This window comes from Myotis daubentonii, chromosome 2, assembly GCF_963259705.1.
Source record: "Myotis daubentonii chromosome 2, mMyoDau2.1, whole genome shotgun sequence".
NCBI lineage: Eukaryota > Metazoa > Chordata > Mammalia > Chiroptera > Vespertilionidae > Myotis > Myotis daubentonii.
This window is the reverse complement of record NC_081841.1, coordinates 75,139,921-75,153,496: the sequence shown is the minus strand read 5'-3', so window position 1 is coordinate 75,153,496 and position 13,576 is coordinate 75,139,921. Positions and strand designations below refer to the sequence as shown.

Sequence of the window (13,576 nt, the reverse complement as noted above, 5' to 3'; positions counted from 1 at the left end):
GCATGTACCTCTGTTGCAGGTTCGATCCTTGGCCCAGTCTGGGTTGGGGCATGTGCAGGAGTCAACCAATCACTATGTCTCTCTTACCCCCCCCCCTCCTCCCTCCCTTCCACTCTCTCAAAAATCAATGGGAAAATATCCTTGAGGATTTAAAAAAAATTATTTTCAGATTATCATTTAATATTATTACAGACTTGGCATATGCATTATTGAGAAGATATGATACAAAGTTAATATAAAAATTATCATTTGAAAAGGATTAGTTTCCAGAGAAATGTACATATTGCTGTTTCCATGACTTATTATTTTGGCCTCTGATTATTCCCACTTATTTATATTTCCTTTTTTTATCATATCAGTCACTCTCTCTTCTTTTTATCAGAAGGATATTTGGTAGTAATCTTTCAGACTAAGGCTGACTTTGAGAATGATCTTATAAAACCCTGACTCCCAAGAAATTTTAGTATCTGGCATTGACCTAAAAATCACCCCATTCCTGAAAGCTTTGCGCTTTCCCAAAGAGTTGGTACAATCACCAACCTAAAATCTTTATGAGATCTGTCATTGAAGTTCTCTTACTAACATAGGAATCTAGTGCTGGTTTCCCTGAGAGTTCAAGTAATATTAGGGTCTTCTTCAATGTTGTGCTGAAAACACCTTCTAATTTTGACTTTACTTAAAAGACTTCAAGCTCCAGATCACACTTGGGTTTTTCAGAGCTAAATCTACTCTTGTCTTTTTGACATTGGATTTCCCCAACCAGTTCCCCCAAACTCCCTAATACTTCCCTTGGCTGACTTTCTAAATCCTACCTGAATTCTGATAATTTACCATTCATGTTTTACTATCACATCTCCAAGATCTAGAATCTTATCTCAGAGTAACTCTTACTTTCCATCTCTTTTACATATATGCAAACTCTTTCTTAAAGATTTTCTTTTTTTTTCGTGTCTGATTCCAAATGCCCCCTTTCTAAATTTTTCTTATCTACAGTTACTGTGGTATGCCTATTTGAGGAATTTGGGAGCCTTATACTTATTTCGTAATTCATGTAAGTGCATTGACAGAACAGATGTTTTACAGTAAATAAAACTGAGGATAATTCCTAGTTTTTAATATTAATACTATATTAGCATCGTTTGCAGTACTGTGAACTCAGTGACTTACATAGAAACACTTTTAATGGATTACAGATATAGAATAGGAAAAGGTAGCTATAGACTATTTTTTTTACATAGCATTAAACCCTAGGATGAGGAACATTTTATAAGACTAGAGAGAGAATTATGTGACTTGTGTTTTAAAATATTCCCAAGAAGTTTATATGGCATACTCTATGTAATTACTAACAATGGAGTAATTTAGAGAAGGTGATTTTAGGGATAGAGGATGTTCTTCCCTTTTTCTACAACTCATCAAATATTTAGGGAATTCCTGGTGTGTGGTAGCAGTGTTTGCAGCACTTTATGTAGTGGTAAAGGGATAAGATTTTAAAAGGTAGAATAATCTTATACTCACAGAAATAAAATTACAGATGCTAAGAGGAGACTATTAGGAAAGTATATTTTAATAGTCCCTGACCTAACCTAGGAGGTTAGGAAAGCCATTCTACTTAGTACAGTATTTTGAAACTGGTGACCCAGTCTCCCACTAGAATTTAAGAACCTCAGAAGCAGGAATCATGATATTTTTATATTTATTATTAATGCTTGCCATTTAGTAGGTTTAAAAGAATATCTATTGACTTTAACATGTACGTTTTCTAGAAATTTTAAATTAAAACATCCTATTTGCCATTATTCAGTTTACGTTTTATGGAGCAGAAAGAGAAAAACAGAGCCTTATTTCTTATACTTACTTTCTGTAGATACGTGGTACTCTGAAGAGCTGGACCAAGTTGTGGTGTGTGTTGAAACCTGGGGTGCTACTGATCTATAAAACCCAAAAAAATGGTCAATGGGTAGGAACAGTCCTTCTGAATGCTTGTGAAATCATTGAGCGCCCATCAAAAAAGGATGGCTTTTGTTTCAAACTTTTTCATCCTTTGGAGCAATCTATTTGGGCAGTGAAGGTAAGTACTTGTTATATAGGTAAAAAGTAAAGATGGTAATCTGTGAGTAGAACTGAGACAAATCAATCTAATGGTTACTATTCTGTGCCAGCACTTATAAATTTATTTCTGTTTTTAAGGGTATTATTCCTCTGTCCCTACCCACAATGAAATTTGCACCAAATGTTCTTGTTTACCTTTAAGATCTAACTTAAACATTTCTCCAGAAAAATGTTTTTAACTTACATTGTTTGTTATCTCTTTGCTATGGGGATTCAGTTTGTACTGATTTTAAAAATTTGCAATTAATAATTCTGCTTTGTAATGTTGTATCATATTTACTGTGTTTTTCTGTTCATCAAAATTGTAAGATACCATAGAACAGAAGCTGCCATTTATTTTTGTAAGTTTTTTCTGTAGTAGTATAAATATGTGGTAAGTATAAGCAATCACAGTCTTTCTTACTCTTGAGAGGCAACGTTCTTTGAAGATGGAACTCTAATGCTTTATAATAACTAAAAAACATTCCTGTGGTCATTCCTGTGTTATAATAGCAGAAACTTAATCAGGAAAATAGAAAAGCCTTATTTTGATTAACTACCAAGAAATTCTACAGTAGATGTGCAGTACACGCTAACAGAATAAATGTGTCTGAGCCTAGTTTAAGTTTTTACAAAGCCACCATTGTTTTAATTTTAAGAAGGCCAGTTACGCTTGAATAAAGGATTTAGAACTCCTTTAAGGAAAACCACATAATTGAGATTAGCACTAAGTAAAAGTAGCTTTGGCTTTTAAATATTTTTGGTATTGCTTAATTGGGCAATATACATATACCTAGGAAAAAAACTGGGCTTTTTACCTTTGTTTCAGTAGCCTAGAGAGAAGAATAAATTTAGGATTACAGAGTTAGTTCCATTCTGGAATTAGATACTGCCCACAGGGGAAAGAATTTAACCCATACAGCCTGTGGTACTTATATATCATATGATACTCAAATGAAAAAATTCATTTCAAAACCTTTTATATATAGAATTTATTCTTTACTATTACTCTTAGGAATTGTAAGAATTATAATGAATTTTAAGTCATTAAAAATACTTTTAGCCCTGGCCAAGTAGCTCAGTTGGTTAGAGCATCGTCCCAATACACCAAGGTTGTGGGTTCATTCTCCAGTCAGGACACTTAAGAAGCAACCCATGAATGCATAAATACGTGGAGCAACACATCAATGTTTCTCCCCCCGACCCTTCCTCTCTAAAACCAATAAATAAAAAATTTAAGAAATAATAAAAAATAAATTTTGATATCAAGTTTATTTCATTCCAACTATCTGTGAGAGGGAAGTTTGTACAATTACATGAGCATCAGAATATTCTCAACAAGCAAAACCTACTTAGGACATTGTTTAAACACTTTTAAAGTCAGTGTCTATTTAACTATGTGCCAGGGATTCTTTTGAGCATTCTACATGGAATATTTTTTTTAATTCTCATAACTTTAGGAAGAATACAGTTTTCTCTTATTAACCAGACAAAGAGATTGAGGCCTAAAGAATAATTTTTCTAGCATGGAACCAAAGTTGAAACCCAGACAGTCTGACTCTAGTTACTACTCTATACTGGTTCTAGGAACTGTCCCATAAATTATAAAGCTATTTGAAAATACCCAAGGGATTTTAGAAGATTTGTTAAAATCATATTGATTTTTCTATTTTTAAATTTTGACTCTGAATTTTTTCTTTCTAATGACTATACTTTTTAAAGTTCATTTTATTCCTTGATCTGAGAACTTGAAAATTAGGCTTTTCAATCAAAATTATACTATAAATTGAATCCTCAGATTTTTCTTTCCAAATAAGAACTATATCCTCCTAAGATTAGCCTTGATGATAATAATTACTATAGAGCTCTTGGTGTTGTATACTTCTAAAACAATCCCAGCCAACAACAGTAATAAAATTTCTTTAAAATTAGCTTTTATAGTTGGTATTTATAAACAAGTATATTACTGCTTGTAAATGGAGCTTTATTTTTTCCCTAGACCTAGTAAAAATTCTTTTTTTCTTCTGCTTATAAATTATAGCTATATTTCCAGCTGTTTCTTTTTTTCTTTCCAGCTGTTTCTTTTCTTTTTTTTCTTTTCTTTTTTAAATATATATTTTATTGATTTTTTTTTACAGAGAAGAAGGGAGAGGGACAGAGAGCCAGAAACATCAATGAGAGAGATTGATCAGCTGCCTCCTGCACGCCCCCCAGTGGGGATGTGCCCGCAACCAAGGCTCTTGCCCTTGACCGGAATCGAACCTGGGACCCCTGAGTCCACAGGCCGATGCTCTATCCACTGAGCCAAACCAGTTCCGCTTTCCAGCTGTTTCTTTATAGGTTCTAGAAGTTAAGTATTTATTCTAATAGTATATGTGAGATGGAAATTCTCTGCTAAATTAAAATTTTGTATAGTATGGTGAATTTTAGATTTTCTTTTAATGTGTGAACAATGTACAGAAATAATGTTTAACTAATGATAAATATAAGTTGTTCAATTTTTTGGTAAGGAGGTATATTTGTTGGGAAAGGAAAACTTTCCTTAAACTCAACATTTGCTTTCTCAAGAAGCATGAAATTAAATCTTCTTTGCTTTTAAATTATAATCTATGGCTAACTTAGATTGTTATCGATAATAATAGATAATATAAAGTCAAGATATTACAATACTATATGCCATTTATTTTGCTTATTTTTATTTTACTTGTTTATTTTAAGGGTCCAAAAGGTGAAGCAGTTGGATCCATAACTCAGCCTTTACCTAGCAGTTACTTGATCATCCGAGCTACTTCAGAGTCAGATGGTAAATACAAGTTTTGATGGATTGGATTTTGGTCTCATTTTAAAAGGTTTATTTATATTCCACTGTGTATTTTCCTTTGGGAAAATCTGTCTTTAGTATGGTATTTGCAGCAGAAGTATTGTAATCATCAATTGCTTAGAACATCAAATATATCATTAACTTGGTAGAAAACAGAGGAATCTGATAGGAAGGAGGCATTAGATAATTAAATGATGAATTAACAGCCTTAAGTTTTCTTCTTTATCCTTCACTGACATGTTAACACCTTCTTGATTTGTTTAATGTTCCCCGTGGTAACTCGTTAAGTTTTATCATTTTAGAGGTACATTTAATATTATTTTCTATCACTAAGTATTAATATTTTTAAGATACACTGTTATAATTTTTTAAAATATAAACATTTAATTATAAACTGTTGCTCTGCACTTATTAACTTAATACATAATTCCTGAAGCAAATACAGGGAAAGCAAAACTTAATTTATTTGAAATCAAGGTAACTTTAAAACTTTACTAATTGATAATGGATTTCTGTCACACTTTTATATTTTATAGTTTAGATTAGCTTAGCCTAAGGAATCCTGTAACCTTCCAGAATTTACTTTTACCAGATGATTATTTTTAAAAGTAAATTATCATAGGCACAAGTATTTGTTATAAAAGTGTTTTATTTGGCTGATAATTCCAGCAAATGCTGAAACAAATATATGTGGATTTTAAGTGAAGGTAACATTTTTTTCTGCTAATTACAGTTCTAAATTTCAATTTAAAAAATAAAGTTAATAATGTTTCTACTAACTAATATGGCAGTTAATAACAGTATTGTACAGGCATTTCCCTGACTTAAAATTTTTTATACATATGAGTAAAATGGATGCTAAACCTGGGAATAGACCCACTACCAACAAAACATTTTTTAGTTTGTTTATAGTAAAACATAACCCCTTCAGTATATTTTATATACCTTTTTGGTACCTTCAAATTATACTATATGTTACTGTTCTAAAATTTAAAAAATAAAATACATGTATTTTCACTAGGTATACTTACCAATGTGTGCTATATTCTATTCATTTACCAGTGGTTTCTAGATACTTAAGATGTAAAAAAACACTTGATAAACTGAAAAATCACATTTAAAAATCCTTATAAGACTTGATGTTCAAAGTAACTTTTCTGGTGCATGTTTCTCAGAGAAATGATAGTATGCCTAAAGGGTAACAGTGTTACATTAAGATGGATGCCAGTTTGTGTAGTTTCTCGAATTATACTGCTTATGAATCTGTGTTCTTCTAGGAAGGTGCTGGATGGATGCTTTGGAGTTGGCTTTGAAATGTTCTAGTCTTCTTAAACGTACAATGATCAGGGAAGGGAAGGAACATGACCTGAGCATTTCATCAGAGAGCACACATGTGACTTTGTATGGCTTATTACGTGCTAACAATCTTCACAGTGGTGACAACTTCCAGTAAGTAGATATTGCCCCTAATTTGGTAATTTGGAGACCATGTTGTTCACTAGGTTAATTGGCAGGCCTAGAATTTTTGTAGTGTATGTAGGATTGAAATTTGGCTGTCTTCTTCTGATTATATGATCTAAGGCCTGGTTTAAGATTTGTTTAGTTACTATGATGAGGTATAGAAAGTTATTTCCATGATCCTAGCTATGTGAATTACTTGGTATTTTCCAAATGCAACCATGCTGTTGTCTACCTTGTCTTTGTGTATGGTGTTCCCTTCATTAAGAATAAGTTCTAGTCCACCTTGTTCTTTTCTCCCATCAAAAGACTATGTATTCTTCAAGACTGACCTCAAATATTGTATCATATGTGAAAGTCTACCTTGCTCTTCTCTCCTGTCATAGGACTATGAATTCTTTAAGACCGATTCAAATGTTATATGCAAAAACTTTCATGCCTCCTAACCATGAAATATCTGGCCTTCTATTGCTGTTCTGTAATGGCACTTGACTTATTATTTTTTTTTTGTAATGGTATTTGACTTAATCCTTTCTGGTATTTATGGAATCCTCCTATGATATTGTGCTTTGAGTTGGAACTGTGTCTTATTTTGGTTTTACCACCTGAAGCATTTATAGTAATTAATTTTAAAAAAATTTTCTTCAGGGAAACACAATACTTTCCTTGAGGTTCAGAGGTTTGTTGAGGTTCAGATTTATTTTGTTGCTTTGTAGGAAAAACATTAGACTTCCCCTTTTCTTCCCTTGCTCCAATGCTCAGTTTCTGCTCTACAGCTGCTTATTGCTATGGGCATTGGATTACTCTCCTGAAAGTTGTTAGACTGCTATTCCCCTCCGTGTAACCTGAGCTGAACTATTTTTTTCTCTTATCCTTTTGCTTGACTCTTTTTCTTCACTCTCTTTGAAAATTTCCATTACCTGACCTTTTACATCCTTTCTTTGCAGAATTATAATCTCGAGTTTTATCTTAATCCTCAGAACAAAAGCCTAAATGGGAAAAGATTGGGGGGTGGGAGCACAATTTATATAGGAATGGATGTTTGTTGGGGCCTCTTCCTGAAATGTTTTCGTTGAAGCTCTTCAGTTGTAAAACGTACATTGTTTTTGTTGAATACCAGGTAATCTCTAAATGCTCTTATTTGGGGATCTTAACAATTCATTTGCTTCACATATTTATTCATTAAAAATTTGGAGCCTGTTTTCTGTATAAGATACTGTACACTTTTCTGTATAATTTTGAATAGGGAGATGAATCTGATATGATCTTAAATTTGAATCCAGTGTAACAGTTTATTAGCTATGTGATCCTGAAGAGATGTTTTGTTGTATTTGAAACCTATAAAATGCCAGGCAGCAATAAATAGTAGAAAGAAAAGAATAACATAAGCAACCAAAGGAGACATGCTTTAGGGTAATACAAGATCAAGAGAATTTATAGGATGAAGACATAACATCCTTCTAGGGAATGAGGGAGAGGATCAATGTAACAGATTTTTGCAAAAGTAGAATCAACATATGTTCATTTTGGCTGGATGACAGAAAATGAGCTGTGAGCTATGATGCAGAGATGAGGGGTGAGAATCTGCTTGGATGTAAGGGACAGGGAGTTGGTGAAGTTAAAAATTACCAAGCTTTATGCCTGAGTGATAGGGAAGATGATGGTAAAATAAAACAAAAGACCATGTTTGGGAGATAATAATTTATTAAATACTAGAGGCCCGGTGCACAAAAATTTGTGCCCTCGGGGGGGACGGAGAGGGGGTCCCTCAGCCCAGCCTGTGCCCTCTCACAGTCTGGGACCCCTCAGGAGATAACGACCTGCTGGCTTAGGCCTGCTCCCGGGTGGCAGAGGGCAGGCCCAATCCCTAGGTGCAGCCCCTGGTCGGGCTCAGAGCAGGACCGATTGGGGAGTTGGGGCGCTGCCCCTTGTCATGCACAGAGCAGGGCACATTGGGAGGTTGCGATGCCACCCTCAGTCACGCTCAGGGTAGGGCCGATTGGGGGGTTGGGGCACCCCCCCCCCCGTCACACTCAAGGCAGGGTCGATAGGGAAGTTGTGGCACCACCCCCTGTCACGCACAGAGCAGGGCGGATCAGGGGGTTGGGGCGCTGCCTCCTGTCATGCACAGAGCAGGGCCCATCAGGGGGTTGGGGCTCCATACCCTGTCACGCACAGAGTAGGGTCGATCAGGGGGTTGGGGAGCTCCCCCCTGTCACGCACAGAGCAGGGCCAATAGGGGAATTGGGGCACCGCCCCCTGTCGCACACAGAGCACGGCGGATCAAGGGGTTGGGGCGCTTCCCCCTGTCATGCACAGAGCAGGGCCCATCAGGGGGGTTGGGGCTCCATACCCTGTCACACACAGAGCAGGGCCGATCAGGGGGTTGAGGAGCTCCCCACTGTCACTCACAGAGCAGGGCCCATCAGGGGGGTTGGGGCACCGCCCCCCGTCACACAGCAGGGCAGATCAGGGGGTTGGGGCACCGCCCTCTATCACCAACAGAGCAGGGCTGATCAGGGGGTTGGGGCGCCACCACTGTCACACTCAGGGCAGGGCCGATGGGGAGGTTATGGCTCTACCCCGTCACACACAGAGCAGGGCCCGTGGGGGACAGGGGGGTTGGGGCTCCGCCCTCTATCACCCACAGAGCAGGGCCGATCAGGTGGTTGGGGCGCTGCACCCTGTCACACACAGAGCCGCAGGGCGATCAGGGGGTTTGGGCGCTGGCCCCTGTCACGCTGATCCCGGTGCCGGGAGGCATATTACCCTTTTACTATATAGAATAGAGGCCTGGTGCATGGGTGGGGGCTGGCTGGTTTGCCCTGAAAGGGTGTCCTGGATCAGGGTGGGAGTCCCCACTGGGGTGCCTGGCCACTCTGGTTGAGGGGCTGAGGGCCGTTTTCAGGCTGACGGGTGACTAAAGCTCCCAACCGCTCCTTTTTTTCTTTTTTCTTTTTTAATTCTGGGCCAGCTTTAGCTCTGAGGCCTCAGCTGCTGAAAACAGGTTTCTGGCCTTTGTTTACCGTCTGTATTTGATACAATGTTGCGGTCCGGCTGGCTGAAGCCTGGCTGAGTAAAGCAGGTTTCTGGGGTTTTGTTTAGCTTCTATATTTGCAACATAGTTTCTTAGAGTTGCAGCTGAGAGGCCAGCAAGTCAGGCGGGGAACGTTGGAGTCCTCCGACACTGAAGCAAGCAAGCCTCCCTGTTCGCATCAGCTGCCTGGCTGCCTGCCGCCATCTTGGCTGGCAGTTAATTTGCATGTCTCGCTGATTAGCCAATGGGAAGGGTAGCGGTCATACGCCAATTACCATGTTTCTCTTTTATTAGTATAGATTATATATGTTGAAGATGCAGCAGTCCCTAGACATAGATGATGTCAGCCAAGCATTTAAAAACATGGGTCTAAAGCTTATTCCTGCATACATGGGTTTGGAAATCAAATAGAAATTTGGTAGCTTGCCAAAGGAGAGAGAATAGAGAAAATAAAAAAAGGCCAAGGAAGATGAAAATTTTTAAGAGTAGAAGGAATAAGAGGGATCAGAGAGCTTAAAAAGTAGAACTACAATTACATGGAACCCACGCATTTAAGACTATTTCAAGGAAAATAATTATCATCTAGTAATGCAGAGAAGTCAAAGGAGGTAAAGATTAGATAAGGCCATTGGGTTTGTCAACTAAGCCATCATTAGTGACTTTTGAGGGAACAGAGAGTCACTTGATTTAGGGGAGTGAAGACCGGATTGTGAGAGGTTAAGGAGAGCAATTTTAGACTACTTTTTAAAAGGGAAAGAAAGAAAGTAATATGCATGTAAAAATTATCTGGTTAAAATCCAAACAAATGAAGATTTTGGAAAAATGGACACTAACATAGGAATCAAATAGGACTTCTCTGCTCTGTTATTATCTCAGCATTGCTAAAATATCAATGGTATATAATGGCATCGTGTATTCATTTTTAAAGTAGTACTTAAGTGTTCATCCCTATAAGATTTTTATGCTAAACGAAACCCACAGATACTTTCCTAAATAAGAAGTTTCTAAAAAAAAACAAACTTATTCTGGAAGTAAGGTTTTTTAATTCTCTTTTTGTATAGATTATTGACCCTAATCACTTTGGGGTTAGGATAAACAGGATTGGTTATAGCAGTATATCAATTTTAGGTTACAGGTTTATTTCCATAAACTAATATTTTCATTTCCAATTTTCCTTGAACTTTTTCCTCGATTATCTTATCAGTTAAGTATTAAGTAGCTATAATTATTACCTTTTACATTTTCTTGTCTTATACTTCTTTTGAGTGACTTTGGCAACCTTTACAGGTGGAAAGTCATACTTCATTTGAGTTCACTTGATAATCTGTCTGATGGTCTTAACTTGAAGTTTTCCTTCAGACCACAAGTGACTCAAGTGACGATGACTACAAAACTAAGAAAAAAAGCCAGCAACAGATTGTCTAAAATTTTGCTTTTGGACAATTTTAGCCCCAGCTGGTAGAGAGGCAAAGAGTTCAGTGTCATTTTGAACATTTCCCAGATTTTTCCTTAACTTCTCTGTGCCATTTACTAATCTCATATGGTTATTTTGAAGATTAAATGAGTAAAACTATTTAAAATATTAAGAACGGTGCCGACACATAATAAATTCTCTGTAAATGTTACATATCGTTCTTATTTATAAATTAAATATTCTTAACCTCTTTTATTCTTCCTTCTAATAATTCTTTTCCTTAAGGTTAAATGATAGTGAAATTGAACGACAGCATTTTAAGGACCAAGATATGTATTCTGATAAATCCGATAAAGAAAATGATCAAGAGCATGATGAGTCTGACAATGAGGTGATGGGGAAAAGTGAAGACAGTGACACAGATACATCAGAGAGGCAAGATGACTCATACATCGAACCTGAGCCTATCGAGCCTCTAAAGGAGACCACCTACACTGAACAGAGCCATGAGGAACTCGGAGAGGTAGAAGTCTGTGATTTTCAGAGATTTGGGTTTTCTAATTCTAAAGAAATTGAATATATTATTAGTTTGACCTATTGCTTATTTTCCCAAAAGAATATTTTATACCTACTTTATTTTAGAAGTTGTATACATATGAAATATATCAGGATTTATAAACAACTAAAAACATGTAATACACAAATATGAATATATTCTAGTAAATTTACAGTTTACATTTTCTTCAGGCTTGCTTTTGGTATAGGATGCTGCTAGATGTCATTGCCAGGTACAAGTAAAATGCAGGAAACTTGAGTTTATAACTTTGTTGTTTATTGCAAGTGCAGAGAGGTAGCTTTATTATAATGGAGTATAATGTTTTTGTAATAGAGTCTTTAAATCATTTACTTTGATATCTTTTGCAAATACCCTTTTTACCTAAATTTTATAGCTATAGACTTTATTATTTAATGGGTTGTTTTCACATTTTAAGAATGCTTGGAATGGTCAGATAGAGAGTTCTGGTTTTCAAGATTAGCTGTCTTTTCTACACATCTATGTGTCTGAAATAAATATAATATTTCAATATTTTTTGTTAATTGCTAAAGGCAGGTGAGGCTTCACAAACAGAAACTGTGTCTGAAGAAAACAAAAGCCTTATCTGGACATTGCTGAAACAAGTCCGTCCTGGTATGGACCTGTCCAGGGTGGTTCTGCCTACATTTATTTTGGAACCTCGTTCTTTCCTGGATAAACTTTCAGATTATTACTATCATGCAGATTTTCTGTCTGAGTAAGTAAATTCTTATTTCTTAGAGATTTCCCAGATTGCTATTCAGTGGTCATGCCTTACCAAAATTAGTCTGTAGTGAGATAAACACTCTCTTCTTCACCACTTCTATAGTTGACCTTAAGAAATAAGAAACATATTTAATTCTTTGGTATGCTGTTTTCAGTTGAGTTGAGAGATCACGAGCTTTAGGAAGACAAGAATTTTACCCTCATCCGACAGCACTGCTGTCACAGGCTCCCTGACCTTTTGCTGACCTACCACAGGGAGAGGTGGTTGGCATTCTTTGTTCTCCCCACTTCAACCCTGTTCAGGTCCCACCCTGTGGCTTGTGCTTTTGTTTATACCTATCCTCTCTGCATGCCTTTAAGACATGTGCAGCTTTCCGAATCTAGAATGCCCCACCAGTTGTTGGCTCTTGGTGTAAATCACCACTTTTGTCTTTGCTTTTTTTCCCTGCCAGCGGTTCTCAACCTGTGGGTCGCGACCCCTTTGGCAGTCAAACGACCTTTTCACAGGGGTCGCCTAAGACCGTCCTGCAGATCAGATTTTTACATTATGATTCATAACAGTAGCAACATTACAGTTATGAAGTAGCAATGAAAATAATTTTATGGTTGGGTCATAACATGAGGAACTGTATTTAAAGGGCCAGAAGGTTGAGAACCACTGCTCTAGCCTCTTTCATCTGAAGATCAGCACACTGGATCTTCAGACATGCTTAAAGAGCATAAAAAATAGTTAAATCATGAGAGAGAGAGAGAGAGAACACCAATGCACTAACTTCACAGTAGAATTCACTTCTGACTTACACAATCAATGTTTTTGCATCAACAAAAAGGCAAGGGAGTAGCTGAGTGGGGACTTCTAAAAATTTTTTCTTTAAAATAAAAATTCTTTTTTGATTACCTGTTATATTGGTAGAGTTTGTTCACTCTGCAAAATCAGTTGATAGCACATAGGGAAGGTTGAAGGCTAAACGTGGATTAAAAACCTTTTTTATTAGTTTAAATTATTTTAAATCTTACATCTTTGTGATTTGAAACTTCAGTGTACAAGGGATTAAAAAGGCATATAATCCTATACTTAGGGAGGCTGTGCGGGAGAGGCTAACATTAGCCTGTTGTCCTCCCTTCATGTACTACAGACCCCACCAGTTACCGTTGATCTCCCCTAATTAACGTCAACAACTGAAAATAGACTAAATCCCCAAGTGGACATGGTCCTTCTCTGACATATGGGACTGGAGACCTCATACGAAGTTGTTAATGAGGTTGCTTGGCCATTGCTCCATTATTGCAAATGCTAGGTATCAAACAGTGCCCAAATCTCAAAATCTGTGTTTATTTTATTTTATTTTTAAAAAAATATATTTTATTGAATTTTTACAGAGAGGAAAGGAGAGGGATAGAGAGTTAGAAACATCGATGAGAGAGAAACATTGATCAGCTGCCTCCTGCATGCTC

The 13,576-nt window shown here is 36.8% G+C and overlaps 1 protein-coding gene across 12 annotated transcripts in view; it reads left to right on the top strand.

Moving 5' to 3' along the window:
* The window catches only part of OSBPL8 (oxysterol binding protein like 8), a 183,100-nt gene that overhangs the window by 119,237 nt on the left and 50,287 nt on the right, over positions 1–13,576 (top strand). For all 12 annotated transcript variants that reach the window (XM_059683681.1, XM_059683680.1, XM_059683679.1 and 9 more), the window contains 5 exons: positions 1,868–2,071; positions 4,810–4,894; positions 6,190–6,361; positions 11,107–11,344; positions 11,929–12,113. In XM_059683681.1, the coding sequence (XP_059539664.1) occupies positions 1,868–2,071; positions 4,810–4,894; positions 6,190–6,361; positions 11,107–11,344; positions 11,929–12,113 (884 nt within the window). The remainder of the gene's footprint in view (positions 1–1,867; positions 2,072–4,809; positions 4,895–6,189; positions 6,362–11,106; positions 11,345–11,928; positions 12,114–13,576) is intronic.